The sequence below is a fragment of the Microtus pennsylvanicus genome, chromosome 10, assembly GCF_037038515.1.
Source record: "Microtus pennsylvanicus isolate mMicPen1 chromosome 10, mMicPen1.hap1, whole genome shotgun sequence".
Taxonomy (NCBI): Eukaryota; Metazoa; Chordata; class Mammalia; order Rodentia; family Cricetidae; genus Microtus; species Microtus pennsylvanicus.
This window is the reverse complement of record NC_134588.1, coordinates 97,331,589-97,347,170: the sequence shown is the minus strand read 5'-3', so window position 1 is coordinate 97,347,170 and position 15,582 is coordinate 97,331,589. Positions and strand designations below refer to the sequence as shown.

At 45.7% G+C, this 15,582-nt stretch overlaps 1 protein-coding gene across 1 annotated transcript in view; it reads right to left on the bottom strand.

The window, feature by feature from the left end:
* Window positions 1-11,453, bottom strand: part of Kif26b (kinesin family member 26B) — a 124,942-nt gene extending 113,489 nt beyond the window's left edge. Inside the window, exon 1 of the mRNA XM_075989283.1 lies at window positions 11,000-11,453. Coding sequence (XP_075845398.1) covers window positions 11,000-11,070 — 71 coding nt within the window. The 5' untranslated portion in view covers window positions 11,071-11,453. The remainder of the gene's footprint in view (window positions 1-10,999) is intronic.
* Window positions 11,454-15,582: the final 4,129 nt, after the last annotated feature.

The following is a 15,582-nucleotide window of genomic DNA, read 5'->3' as shown; positions in this document are numbered from 1 at the left end:
GTCAGAGCCAGTGAGGAGGAGGGTGGAACTGAGGATGTTTCTGGACATCGCAGGAAAGCTGAGTTAGTGAATTCACAGCAGCTGTGGCTGCTTCACAAGTTCAAGCCAGACAGTTTTTAGAGCAGAGGGGAAGGGATTCATGAGCCACCACCCACGGCTGAGGAGCTACGGACAAATGACAGACGGCTGCTGGGAGAAGGGGAGTCTACTCTTTAAGGGTGTTGTTCCTGGTAGGTCAACCACAGTGGAGTGTGTATATAAAAGTGTACGTGGACAACTCCAGTGGGAGTTGATGGGTTATCAAAAAACAAAAAACCCACAAAACTGGGGAGTGAGAGAGTAACTGGGGAGATTTAGGGGTAAATATGACGAAAATACATTGTATGAAATTCTCAAAGGAGTAACGAAATTTTTTTAAGAATGGTTCCTGGTACCTAGTAGATATTAAACAAACATTTAAAGAATAAGTAAACGAGTGCATTTTTCATTTGTTTTTAACATTTACTAGCTTCTAGGCAATGGTGATACATAAACTGTTTTGTAATACGTTATTTTCCAGGCTACACATTCAAAGAATGAATGTTACAGCTGTGTTCATTATAATTAATTTTCTGCATCATTATTGATCTGTGTCCAACATGTATTTTGCCAGGCCTTTGGGAGTGAGATTTTCTTTCTAAGTTGTCTGTTGACACAATAACGCTGCTAGGCTCCCTGAGAACCAGAGGCTGTGGATTTGTGTTTTGTAAAGTTAATTCTAAAAGTCAATTTGATTAGATGATTGGGTTTTTTTTTCCATTTCTGACCTTTAGAAAGGAAATCACTTGCTGGCAGGCAAGCTGAGAGGGCTGTTTCTCTTTTCTCCAGGGGACCTCCAAGTCCATGTTTCCTTGGCTTCTTCCTGGGATAGTTCTCAGAGCAAAGTGGTGTCCTGAGAAATCCCTCATATTTGCATGGAAAAACAGACTTTTCCCTCAAAATTATATTTTCTTTTTGTACATGTTATTGAGACAGAGTTTTACTAAGTTAAGCTTCACCTGGTACACCCCATGCTCTAGCCCCTGTCTCCTGAGTTATGGGATTACAGACATGCATAGCTATACTGAAATTACAGACATGCATCACTATGCTGGGATTACAGACATGCATCACTATGCTGGGATTACAGACATGCATCACTATGCTGGGATTATAGACATGCATCACTATGCTGGGATTACAGACATGCATCACTATGCTGGGATTATAGACATGCATCACTATGCTGGGATTACAGACATGCATCACTATGCTGGGATTATAGACATGCATCACTATGCTGGGATTACAGACATGCATCACTATGCTGGGATTATAGACATGCATCACTATGCTGGGATTACAGACATGCATCACTATGCTGGGATTATAGACATGCATCACTGTACTGGGATTACAGACATGCATCACTATGCTGGGATTACAGACATGCATCACTGTACTGGGATTACAGACATGCATCACTATGCTGGGATTACAGACATGCATCACTATGCTGGGATTACAGACATGCATCACTATACTGTAGTAGGAGCTGTGGGCTGCGTTCCTGCCACCCAGCTCCTGGCCGCCTGGCTAGCTTATGCCCCGAAATAACAACACACAAACTGTATTCTTTTAAAACATTGCCTGACCCATTTCTATTAATGTGTGTAGCACCCCAAGGTGCGCTTACCGGGAAGATTCTAGCCTTCGTCCATCCTGGGTGGGAGCTTCATGGCTTCTGCCTCAGAGAGCAGCGGCCTGGCATCTGAGCTCACTTCCTCTTCCTCCCAGCATTCTGTTCTGTTTACTCCACCCACCTATGTTCTAACCCATCAGGGCCAAGCAGTTTCTTTATTAATTAACCAATGACCTTCCTCCATCACTATACTGAGATTACAAGCATGCATTATTATGCTGGGATTACAGACATGCATCACTATGCTGGGGTTGCAGCCCTGCATTGCTATATTGCAATTACAGGCAAGCACCATCCTGCTGGGATTACAGATGTACATAAGTGTGCTAGAATTATAGGTGTTCATCACTATGCAGGGGTTACAGGAATGCATCACCATGCCTGTTTCTCAAAATCCTATTCGTAAAGAAATTAAACCCACAATATTCTTGAATTTGAAGGTATTCTTATGAGACTCTCAAGTAATGACAACAATTTAACAATTTAGTTCCAGTCTTATTCAGCATTTGCTGAGAATGAAGATGAGGAGTAAGTCAAATACCAATTTTAACCATTTTCTCCCACCGAATGCTGAGAACTTCGAAAACAAAACAAGTATGAATGGTCTAAGCTCATACAGTAAATTTTCTAGCATAAGCCAGCATTGCCAATGTTACTTGGAAACAACTCTCTGTAGTTTGAAGGCTAAAAGTATTCTCTCTTATCACATTGTTAGGCCTAAGCTCCCCGGTCTTATTCCTTACAGACACTGTCTATGCATGCTTCCTTTTTAAGCTCTAGAAAGTAAAGCAAGATCTTTATTCAAGTATTTTCCTGTGGGTGACAAGGGCTTAACGACCATTGTTGAGCGAAAGAATGAATGCAGGAGGCCTCTAGGGATATCAGTCAATAAAGTGCTTGCCATACAAGCATGAGTATTTGAGTTCAAATCCCAGAAGAACCCATATAAAAAACTGAGTGTGGTTGCATACCCTTGTCACCTCAGCAAAGGTGAGATGGAACAGGGAGACAGGCTTGCTGGCCAGCTGGTCTAGCTTATTTGGACAATTGCAGGCCAGAGAAACCCTTAAAGATGGGAGGCGCCTGAGGTTGTCCTATGATACTCTGATTTCCACACACATATGCACACACCTGAACCTACACACACATGAGGAGGGGATGGAGGGAAGGAGAGAGAGAGAGAGAGAGGAATGTGTGAAGGGATTCAAGAATGTACTATATAGTTCCCTTCCCGCAGAATTCTGCTCTCCAGAATTGAAAAATCAGCCAAAAGCATGCACTCTAAGGGGTTTCCCAGGGTTAAGAGGCCACTCCTCTGCCGTCACCAGGATGCTCAGCTCACTGTAAAAGTATCCAAGTCATTATCCCACACTTCAGGTGCTTCGGAAGGCTCGTCGGGATCTTCCTCCCTATTATGGGTTTCTCAAGTGCAGATTAATAACCAGCTAACAGAATGGAGGCAGAGAAAGCTTACAACACAGAGAAAAGACAGGATGACCGCAGACTGCTGTGAAATCCCAGACTCTTCCTACGGTCTCCTGGATACAACTCCAGACTTTTCCAAGTAAGAAGAGGTGGGCTGAACTTGTTTTTCTGGTCTCTCTCTCCCATGCAGCTTTCTCCTCCACACCCTTGTTTTCCAAGAAAGGACTTTAGAACTGGCTATATTATCTTTAGCTATATCAGTATATTCAGATATATTAGTATAATCAATCGTCTTGTAATTGAAAATGTCCCCTGTCAGTCACAAAGCTGAGGTTATAAGCACAGGGCCAAGTCAGTTCTTATGCCTCCCCATTTATGGATCCATGATTTACTGTTTCCAATAAGCTGTAAGGATGGGATGCAATTCTGAGTTCTATTTTTCATATGTGATAATCTGGATCCTCTATGTTTCCCAAAGGTGTGAAAGACTTGGGTAAGGTGATGTGAGCTTTAGATGAAGGAAATGGGATAGTTGGGGTGTGCTCTGAAGGAGATATTGGGATCCCGGTCCCTTTCTCTCCCTCCTTGTTTTGTAGCCACCATGAAGAAGGTGTCTTTTCTTCTGTGTTGCATTCCCTGTGATGATACTGTGTCTTGTCACAGGTCTATGGATTGAGACTCTGAAACCAAAAGTCAAAATAAGCCTCTTTTTTAAAAGTATATTTTATAAGAGATTTTTTTTCACAGTGGCAGACAGTTGCCATGATACAATTGCTATTTTTCATTATTATGATATTCTGTTTAATTTCTTTTGGTTTTCCAAGACAGGGATTCTCAGTGTAGCTTTGGAGCCTGTCTTGGAACTCGCTCTGTAGACCAGGCTGGCCTTGAACTCACAGAGCTTCGCCTGCTTCTGCCTCCCAAGTGCTGGGATTAAAGCTGTGCGCTGCCACCATCATTCTAAAATTCTTTATCAAATACCATATTTAATTTTAGACCTAAGCATTTTTATGAAGGTTTATATGTTAGCTTCTATGATATGTGTCATTAGAAAAAGGGTGATCATGAGATATGCATATACTTGCACAACGCCATCCTCTTTCATGCTAGTATGGGTAAGCAGAAACTCAAGGTAATTCCACTCTAAATTCCCAGCCACACCCTCTGCCTCATCCTTCACCTCTACCTTCGTTCTCTCCTTCTGTGGGACCTGAGAGTGTTCCTTAGTGGGAAGAGGTACTTTGTGGCTTACTGTTGTGGCAGAATCAGCTGCTGTCTTGGCCGTTCTTTTCCTAGATTCATTTTCCGATCCCAGGACAAATGCCTACACTGTGTTAGGTGCTCAGTTAGTGCCCTTACACTCCACATCTGCTTCCCAGCCTGCATCTGATCCACAGGGCTAGATTTTAATATCAAGTGATTGACGGGATTTGTATTAAGATTCTGAGAGCTTTAATCACGATGCAACCAAAATGGAAGTATCTATAGATTGAGTTGCTGCTGCCAAAAGTTAAACGCTGGCCACATTTTTTCCCTGCCTTTCTGTCCAGACTCATCCCCAACCCTTTTCCAAATGCCACACAGTTAATTTTTTGCACATACTAATTCAATACTGAGAGAAAGAGCCCACACAACACATAGGGTAGGCTGAAGCAGAGAGAGCAGTCTGGGCCGTCAGCCTGGCCCTCCCGCAGCCCCCATTCTCCAGCTCCCTTTCTCAGTATCCAGGAACTCTCTGGCACGGAACATCTGTGTTCAACTGAATAGAAGGTGCAAATGACAGTTTGGGAGATCGGGCTTATTACCTAAGCGGGGACCTTACATATTTATGAACTGACGTCTTGGATTTGTGGCTTTGTGGGATTCCTCCATGTCCCTTTCGTGCATCAGAAAGCAGAGAAAGGCCTTGCAGGCTTGCCGCTGCACTCCACACCTTCACGCCGGCACCCAGATACGGCAGGTGGCTCATTTGTGGAGATATCCAGGGTCAAAAGAAAGTGAAACATGAGCCTCTCCGGCCTGCTGGTCTGAACTTGATCCACAGAGCACTGGCCCTACTGGTAAAAGTAGCTGCCGTGGGCCTGCCTGTAGACAGATATGAACATCTGCATGACCGCAAGTGGCCCACTAACAAAGCAAATGCATGTACTCAGTGCAGGGCTCCACGGCACCCCCGGACCATCTCGTGGCTCTCTATCAAAACTGGCCACAGGAACCATCCATTCCTGTCAAACATGGTTTGGATTTTGCTTTGTCTTGACAGAAAATTTCCTGCCAGAAAACACATTCTTACAATGAGGAAGGAGGCCACCTCCTCACCAACTTGAGCTCGTATGGTGTTGCAGAAAGTCATAAGCCATTCTACAGAAAAATGGTGGCTCCTGAGGCTGGGCTCAAAGAGAGTGGACAATCAGGTGTCACTCTCGGTAGCTGTGAACAGTCCACACAGAAAGAAACACCAGCAGAAGTGAGAAAGACCCCAAACTTCAGCAAAGACTCACCAAGACTGGAATCCAGACCCAAAAATCTTTGCTCCTCTACTGGTTATACTCCTTCATGATGAGGATTCTGTGAAGTAGGCAAGGGATAGCTTTTGATACCCTGAGCCCCCTCCCTTGATTTTTGTTCTAATTTAATTTTATGTATATGTATAGGTTAAAACACCTGCATTTATGCCTGGGTACCATGTACTTACAGAAGTTGGAAAAGGGCATGGGATTCCTTGGAACTGAAGCCACAGATGTTTGTGAGCCTCTGTGTAGGTGCTGGGAATCGAACTCTGATCCTCTGGGAAAGTAGCCAGTGCTCTTAACTGTTGAGCCATCTCTTTTTATCCCCCCTCCCCCCTTTTTTTTCTAGAAACCAATTTCAATTCCCCCTCCTCTCAGGGCAGAATCTAGAATTTTTCTCCTATACTTGGGTAGACTAGATGACAGAAGGCTCCTCCCAGGGTCCCGGCTTTCAGTTTCAGCTGTCACTTTGAGATGGAAGTTGTATTGCTTCCAGGGACACAAGCATCAAACTACTGGCCCACAGCGTCTATCCTCCGTCTATGACAGAGAACTGGACACACCACGAGAGCAGTAATAAAAAGGACGATGTTTGGTCCAATAACATGGATTAATGTTAGTATTGAGCATATGAAACAAAATATTAGTGCTAAACAGATATCATCGTCACGCTACTCCACGCCGGAAGGCAACTACTGATCTTTTTGCTCATCTAGGCCTTTGGACACATTGCTGCATTCTCTGTTCACTGAAGACCTACCACTGAGGCAAAGCAAGACCTCTTCAGCCACCTCTCCTTTCCGCCACACAGCCAGGCAGCAAGGAGGGCCCTAGTCTAGACGCAGAATGTGAAGTTCAAGGGAAAGTGCCATTCCCAGAGATTACAGTCTACTGAAAGCAGCGGATGATGATGACCCCTTCATAGCCATGTGTGGGCTCGACAGACACATGCGCCAAGCACTGCAGATGGCCCTAGGGGGGTTAAAGGAAAATTACAGGAGAAAAGCAGAAAGGAATTAGCCAGAGGAAAGAGAAAACCCTGTGCAGGGGGACAGCAGTAAGGGTCGGGGAGGCGGTAACAGAGGAACACCTTAGGAAGAAGCATCTCAGAATGTCAGCAGCTAGCACTCTCAGGGGCTACGGGATTTCTGTTGTTGCCTGTTTAATCACCACACAATAATCTGTGATTATTAACAGAACTCAGAGTAAACACACAGACTAAACCACTGCCCCAGCTGAGACTAAACGCCCAGGCTTGACCACAGCCCAGCTGAGACTAAACGCCCAGGCTTGACCACAGCCCAGCTGAGACTAAACGCCCAGGCTTGACCACCACCCCAGCTGAGACTAAACGCCCAGGCTTGACCACCGCCCCAGCACTCTTCCCTTCTCATTGCCTTCCCCAGACCTCCAGTCACTTAAGAGCTTGGGTCTTTATTGAAAGTGTCGGACAGTTGGGCCATCACCAACACTCACAGAAGACACAATGCGGCACAGAGCTAAACCCCACTCATTCCTTCATTTAATTCTTCCAGAACCTAATGAGATACCGTCCTTTGGATCTGGAATGCTCCTCAGAGCCACGTGTCCAAGGCTCGCTCACCAGCACGGTACAATCGAGAGTGGTGGAGCCTTTGAGAGAAGCTATTAGGTTTTTAGATCCATGAGGTCATGATCTTGACGGGAACTTGGATTTTCTGGTCTTTCTTCTTCACTTTCAGACAATGAGGTGAAGGTCTACTACACACTCTTCAACATGATGTGATCCTTTGCTTTAAGCCCTAAGTAAGGAAGCCAATAGCTTCCTGTGGGCCCAAGTAAACCCTGTCTCTTCAGAACGTGATCATGTGGCACTGGAAAGCTAGCCCAGCAGTGAGCTTCGCAGACATTTCGCGGATGTGAAAATTAGGAGCTCAGAGACGCTCAGCAATTTACAGATTAGTAGCTCAAGGGGAGGCACTAAGTGCTGGTTACACAGTTTAGCTGCTACCAAATAGCAGCTTCTCCCACTGACTCAGAGTGGGAAGGTCCGGCCTGAGACCTCGGGCTGCGAACACAGCCCAGCACAAATCGCAAACATCGTAGTTTTGCGATTTATTTCTGTCACTTTACTGTACCTTCTTAACTGTGACCCTTGTAGATGACAACGTCGTGTTGTGATGTCTACGGGCTGGGCAGGTCTCTGAGGAAGAAAGTCTCTAGAGAAAATGAGTTTTTCCTCTGACCAGGGAAACTTACACAGCTATTGTCCACAAGTCAAATTTCCTCTTGTTCTTCATCTTCTTCTTTGAAAGATTTGTTTTACAAGCGCTCTCTCTGCATGTATGCCTGCAGGCCAGAAGAGGGCATCAGATCCCATCATAGATGGTTGTGAGCCTCTATGTGGCTGCTGGGAACTGGATTCATGACCTCTGTAAGAAAGGCCACTAAGTCATTTCTCCAGCCCCAAATTTCCTCTTCTTACAAGTCTAATGATAAGAATTTGTAAGATAACAAATGCAAATGTATAGATTTGCTGTAACATAACATAATTCAAGATGTGTACACAGTGGGGGATGTCTAAATTGGGATGATTGACATATCCATTATCTCTCACATCTTTTTAAGGGGATCACACTTCAAATCTACTGTTAGTAGTTTTAAATGTGATGATTCTCCAAATCTATCAAAGACATGTTTCTTGCCTGCCATCTCTCTGAGGGACTAGGTTGAAAGGTCAGGTTGAGGAAAGATGTATTCTCTGCCTGGATTGGCTCTGCAGCCAAACACACCAGGAACTCGGAGTTCTCTGCAGTGCAGGTGGGATGAGGGTGAAACAGATGTCATGGGGAGAAGACCTGGAGGCTGGAAAAACGAGGACCAGTGGGAACAAAAGAGGGGACAACCCAGATCGCAAGTATGGTAAGAGAAACAAGGGGGTCTCCATGTGACCCTGATCTTCAGAGATGAAGCTCTCAGGGCGCACTTCGCGAGAACTTTTTCACAGAATGGAAGCCGTGGCCAAGGAAGATGGCTGGGCAGACAAATGTACTCACACAGCAAAGTGTGAGGCTTCTAACGAACCACCTGGCATGGCCCGTGTAGACCTTCTTGACTGTCACAGGACTTTACCTGAAGCGCCTCAGGAACACCCAGATCTTTTTCTCTCATCTTGATTCTGCTTTTTTATTGTTTTTGATTTTACTTTTCTTTTTCTTTTTTTTTTATTGCTCAGCAGTTTTCCCGACACCAATCACTGCCTCTCAAAGACCTTTTGTAGGTATCAGCAAATCTGGCCGTTTTCTTTCTCCTCATTCGCCACTAAGCTGCTCTCCACCCTCCATTAAACCCCTGTTTTTGGCCCCTTATCTTTCTCTCTTAATACAGCAGAGAGGGCCCAGGGGGACTTAAGGCCTTTGCACCAGGAACACTTTGAAGGCACCAAGAGGCGTGGGCCAGGGGAAGGAGAGGCAGACAGGGATGTGTGCTCTGTTAAAATTAGCGCGCACGTGGAAGGTCACTCCTCCTGGTCTTTTCTATTTCTAGAGAAACCGAACGCCTCTGCCCCAAATCCTTAAGTGTCAGGAAACAATCTTTCTCCACTCGTCAGGGAGGTGGCAAATTGACACCTGCCGTAATGGGGGGACCAAAAACAAGCGCAGCGACAGGGAGTGTGGGTACAAAAATTCTTTCAAGCCTGACTCTGATTATTTAATGTTTAATGATGCTCCCTTTCCCTGCATGCCTTGCTCCAGGTTCTTCCCCTCCCCTCCAAACCTCTTCCAGATGCGTGAGTCTGCCAGAGTTCATATAAACCAGAAACCCAAACAAAACAGCTCCAGAGCTCACAGCCTTCTCCCTTGTGATACCACCGCTTCGTGTGCCGAGGCTCCCACGTGACACGGCCAACATGTGTTTTCTGTCACAGATCCCCCTTGATAACAAAGGACATATTTTAGAAGGTGTGGTCCTAGGTATATCTGGCTGGCAAGAATCACAGAGCAGTCTGGGGATTCCGTGTGGCTTTAGGCTGATTCCCCTCAGGACCTTGGAGACTCTTGATAATGTTAAGTGCCAATTAATAAAGTTAGCACCGCTTTGGGTCAGGTCTGATCTTATTCTGCTGCACATAGAACTGACTTAATATTCAGGAATCTGCTGTGCTCGCTCAGTCCCCCACTGGCAGGGCTGTGTGTTGCTTTATAGTACTCCCTCTGTCCAGGGCTGGGCTGGGTGTGTTCACAGCGTATCCAGAGAATGGGCCTTCGTGATGTTTCAAGATTTGGAGGGAAGAAAGGGAGTGGGAGACAAGTCAGGGAGGGCAGGCAGGTGGGAGGGATCTGGGGTTGAGATCCAGAAAGGCGAAGAACTCCTGACAGCATCATTAGAAACCCTTTTCCAGATCAAAGCAGCTTCAGGTGAGTGCTACCAGAAAGGCTTTAAAGGGGAAGTTAAAACTGTCTGTAAAACCAAATCATAAAATAAAACAAAAACTCCTCAGTGAAAGGTGTCCATACCTAGGGGATTTATGATGGTGAACGTCTCCAGTAAAAAACTATTTGTTAATCTAGAAAGCTTAAATGGCTCTTCCTCTACAGCATGAACCTTGTTTCAGATGCAAAAGCAAAGACAAATCGTATTTTTAACTTTCAGTTCCTGATCTTTCAGATAGCCATTCCTTTTTTTTTTTCTGTGACATCGACCTGATTTGGGTTTTCGTGCTACTTGGTAACTGAGGTGACTGAGTCAGATTCTTGCCCACACAGAAAGATGGAGGACCTCTCACATGGCCAGCTCTCACCTCGCCAGTGTGCTGCCCCCCAGACCCAGTGTGCAAGAACAGGGAAGGGTCTGTCTCCAGCAAAGCTGGAGCACAGCGTTGGGATTCAGTGAATTCTGAGGCTCAGTTTAAAAAAAAAAATCAATCTCCCATCTATGTAGCTAGAAAGAATCTGTTCTGAAAGCCACGGGCTAACTTCATTTTCATGATTCTGTGAAAAAAACGCATTTCAATCCCACCTTTGATTCTAAGGAGGGTCAATGCCAAATATTTTACAACGCTGAGTAAGTCCCCTTACAGCAAGACTACCAGTTCAAAATCCTGATTCACTTCCTTCCCATTTTATTCTCACCCTCGGGAGAACGCTAGCAGATTCTGTGCCAATAGTTTGTGTGTATTGAGAATGCCAAGAGAAAGCACACACAAACTGGACCTCCTAACTTCTTAGCCACACTTTGCACATTTGGGTTTCACTCTCCTCAAAGGAAATTCACTGAAAAAGTTAAAATTTAAAAAACAAAACAAAAACACAAAGCACATCAGACAGAGCAAGGAACCAGAGGAACATGTATAACTGTTACTCACACTGCTGGCCAATCCATCACCACTGAGAAGGCATGGCTAAAGAACCAAGCGCAGCATCCAGCTCTCCACATCTGCTAATAAATAGCTGCTCTCAAGTGTCTCCTGCAGATCTGGGGCCATCTCAGGAGGAAGGAAGGGTGTGCGGAGGTGCAGAAGAGGCTGGGAAATTCTAAAATCCATGGGGGTCTGGGAACTTTCGCAGCAGCCCCTGCTGCAGCATTCCTGTGATTCCAGCCTCTGACTAAGCCAAGATCCTGTCCTCTCTGAGCTCCCAGCCACCTTCCTGGTGCAGGTCAGTCCCTGCTTCAACATCGCATTGCCCTCCCAGAACACCGCATGGATGGGATGCAAGGGGAGCTGGCTGAAATGCTGCCAGTTCCTGCAAGCAGGCTCACTCTTTTCCCAGAGCTGCACCAGCCTCTCTGTCTGCTGCTATCTCAGAGAGCCAGCAAGGGAGGGGCAGAGGCAGGCAGGGAGGGAGGGAGGGGCGGAGGGAGAATGGGGGGGGAGGAGAGGAGATGGGAGAGAGAGAAGGGGGAGTGAGGGAAAGAGAGAGGAGCAGGGAGGGAGGAAGAGAGAGCGAGAGGAGAGAGAGAGAGAGAGAGAGAGAGAGAGAGAGAGAGAGAGAGAGAGAGAGAGAGAGAGAGAGGAGCTTTACAGAAAGACCAGCAGAAAAACACTTGCTGCAACTCTCATTAACCCACAGTAGCTCAGGAATTTTCTGAACACGGCAGCTGAAACGGAGACCAGCAAAAGCAAGTGCTTGAAATCTTTAATTACATACAGAGCACATGTTGAGTCATGTATGTGTAGACAGAGCCTACAGGACCAAGGTTCTGTGTATGTGTGTGAGACTCCGTGAGAGAGCATTTGTAGACACACAGATGTGGGTCCCTAGGGGAGGAAGGGCTCCAGGCTTTAGTTGAACAGAGGTATCCAAGCTCACAGTGTACCTGTCTTAAAACTGTTTAGATGCTGTTGGTAACCAAAGCCTATACAAGGAAGAACAGCCCCCGCCTCAGACACTGTCTTAGACTCTGCTTTTCCAAGCTGGGTTTTGGGGGGCACTCCTCAGAAACAGTTTCCAGAAGAAGGAAAGTACGGAGGCCGAGCAAATGTTACAGTGAGCCGCTCAAGTTCACATGCTCTTCACTGAGTGGGCGTGGCTACTCAGGATGCTACACACACTAGCAAGGCCCTGTGTATGCCCAGAGCCCACAGGAGAGATTGGCCCTAAGCAGACACTTGAGATAGGGTGTGGGGGGGGGGTTTCCTCAGTCAGTAAGTAGTACAGGAGAGAGAGAGGCTGAAGGGGGAGGGCGGCTAGAGGGCGTGTCATGATTGTCCAGCACAGGGATCGCAGTGGATTGATTTCTCAGGAATCTTTGCAACTCTCTCTTGCATTACAAGATATTCCGTTCCCGTGTTTCCACATTTCCACATAGTACCCGCCTTAGGCGCCCCTGGTGGTGATGTGTTAGAACTCTGAGTCCCTGGACCCTCGCCCCCAAATTTTGAATAGCTTTGAGAGACTATCATCTGTACTTTCGCAAGTTCCGAGATTAAACCACAGGCAGGGTGGAGTTATTGTTCAGAGAATGGATGAACGGAACGTTGAACGGGGCAGGCATTTAACAAAACTTCTGTGGGAATCCAGACATGGAGAAAGGTGTAGGCACCAAACCTGCACAGGAGGTGTATAGAGAAGCAAGAGAGTGCCAGGAGAAGGGCATCCTGGAGCTGAGGGAGTGACCGAAGCACTGATTGACACCTGGGCCACTCAGAGGATTCTGTTCAGGGTATGGACTGTGAGTGTCTTCAAAGGCCCACACATTCCGAGCTTGGTTCTCACCTTGGTTCTACTGGGAAGCAGTAGAAGCTTCAGGTGGGATCTAGTAGGTTTTAATCGTGAAGGTGGACCCTCAGGAGGAATCGTGAGACTCATGGGGTGAACAGGCTCCTCCAACATGCTGCCCACCATGGTGTATTCTAATGCCTTGGGCATGGAGCCACTGATCACAGCCCGCCACCTCCACAGCAAGGAGCCAACTCAAACACTTCCTCTTTTTCAGTTAATTGATTTCAGGCGTTTGCTACAGTACTGGAAAACTAATACACTGCCTAGAATGCTTTTGTTCCCCAAGCAAATCACCCCTGTTCAAGTCACAGTCTCTAGAACCTTCTCAATCATTCCAGAGGTAGCGGTTTTAATCTCTTCATGTTTATATTTCTCACTGCAAATGACTTTTTGCACTGCTGTTACTTACAGGACGATAGATTTCATGCCTAATCAATGATGGTGACCGATTTGTGTAAACCAGATGCTCTGTCAATCATCAATATAGGTCCCAAATTCTGGATACAAGTAGACCCTGAACAATCATTTGTACAGTACGACATAAGACAATATTAACTTGAGCCATTGGCACATGGATATTGGCTCTGTTTGAGTCTTTAAACAGGGTATCTTTCAATATTTCATTCTTTGCATGCCTGAAACCTTCCACAGTAAAGAAAACATTTCAAGTAAATTAGAATGTTTGGGATTTGAGAGGGTTATGAAAGTGAAGTGTAAAAGTTCATCTATGCAGGAGGTTAATAAAATAAAAAAAACAACGAAAATACCAAAATGAGGTGAACTTAGCAGAGAAATACAGTACTGTCAACATGGTTTTTGATGGACTGGTGTATGGAAGCCCAAGAACCTACGATGACAAAGCAATGACCTAACTCTGCTTGAAGTAGAGGGAGACTTGAAATACATCTCTGCAGAAGGTCTGCAAAAATAATTGGCAGAAAACAAAATCTCGCATTTGCTTGGTTTTAAGAGACAGGCATACTCACACATTAACAGTTAGGATGCACACCGATTTGATAACTGAGTGAACGACGCTATGCCGTGGTGAAAAGAGAAAACTCCAAGTGCCATTTCACAGTTTCTAAAGACTTCCATTTGGTACCAAGACCTCCCGGGGACCATGGATGGGTTGTGGTTCAGGAGACTCAAAGTGCTTGTTCATGGTCCTACAGGAAGCGACAGGATCTGGAGCCCAGTTTTCCTCACACAATCTGCCACATTGATACTGTACCAAATTTAGACCTTAAATATGAAAATGGCTGTTAAGCTTGGTGAAATGGAAGGAATTGGACGGTGCTGATAGAACTCCATCTGGAAGTCCATTGTTCTACTTGTCAAAACATTCAGCAAGCAACACCTTCATAGCCTGGAACTTGAAATCTCCACCTTCCAGCTCCAGAAATGTGGAGCGGCCCATGAGATGCCAACAGCACTCTCCTCTCTTTTGTGGGCAGTGGAACTCCAAGGAACCACATGCAGGGGACATAGCAGGGTATCTTCCGGATCTTTCCTCGAGGGAGAGGACTTGTTACCCTATTGATCACAAGTTACCCTATTGACTGGACAGTCAGCCTCCTTCTCTGAGCCCTTTCAAGATTTGCCTCAGCTGAAGAAAGCTACAGAGAGCTGTAGAAAACTGGCATCCTCAGGGTGGCCTTTGCACAGTGACCAGTGGCCACCAGCTAATCCAGCACAGAAGCTGCACTGGGCCATGCAAGCTCCAGAGAGTCCCTGGAGGGTTGAACAGCTTTAGTAGAGCCTTCTTGGCAGCTTGACTATCCCCCTGTTCAAACTTCCATCCCTTCCATCCAAGTGCTTATCTCCAACAATCACAACCCACCACATGCCCACGTACAGGTGTGTGCGCACACACACACACACACACACACACGTTCAACTTCATTCGAGTGTTGGCTTCCTGAGAATTCAACCTGCCACATCCCAGGTGTCCTGCTCTGTTCAAGACTCATTACCAGCAATTTCCAGTTCCCATACACGTACTTCTGGTGATATCAAAGAGTCAAAGCCATGGAAATGAGTTCTTCCTTCTTCATGAAAATGTTGGGCCACTGGTTTTTTTTTTTTATCTCCAAATACCTCTCTCATCTAGTGGAAATAAGAGGCCATGGAATCCTGAGGCCTTCAGAATTCATTCCTTCTGTCTACAGGTCTTCCTTTCGTTAAAAGTAGCCTTTCTTTTATTTAATGTGTATGTTGAAAACCTTGTAAGATTTTATTTGAATTTATAACTATTTTTTTTTGTTGTTTTAAAGCACTGTCTGTGAGGGCCCTCGGCTGCCTCCCACCTGTGACATCTTTTGGTGATCCTCAGAAGACGCCAGAAATATGCTAATTTTGGAAAATAGATCAACTCATATATAAAGATAAAATCATAATGTAGATTAAACAAGAGATGCCTTTTGGGCTAACTTCTGCTTCATTGGACAGAGAGAGAGCTACAGATGATGGTAGAGCTGATAAGAGCTATTTCCTGGAGTAGTTCAGACAAACAATTAGTTTACAGGGCTATCTGGAGAATCTAAGATGGGTCGCCTTAGAAGACACAGCTTTCAGTCAAATGAATCAAATTCTTCGGCTGAAATTTTCTAGTCTCCCGTCCCCTCTGTCCCCAGCACACAGCGATGTGAGTGAGGAAGGCAGGCCCGTTGACTACTAATGCTGACGGAGAGGAGGGGTTTCCTTAGTCCTCCAGGGAAGGGGTTGT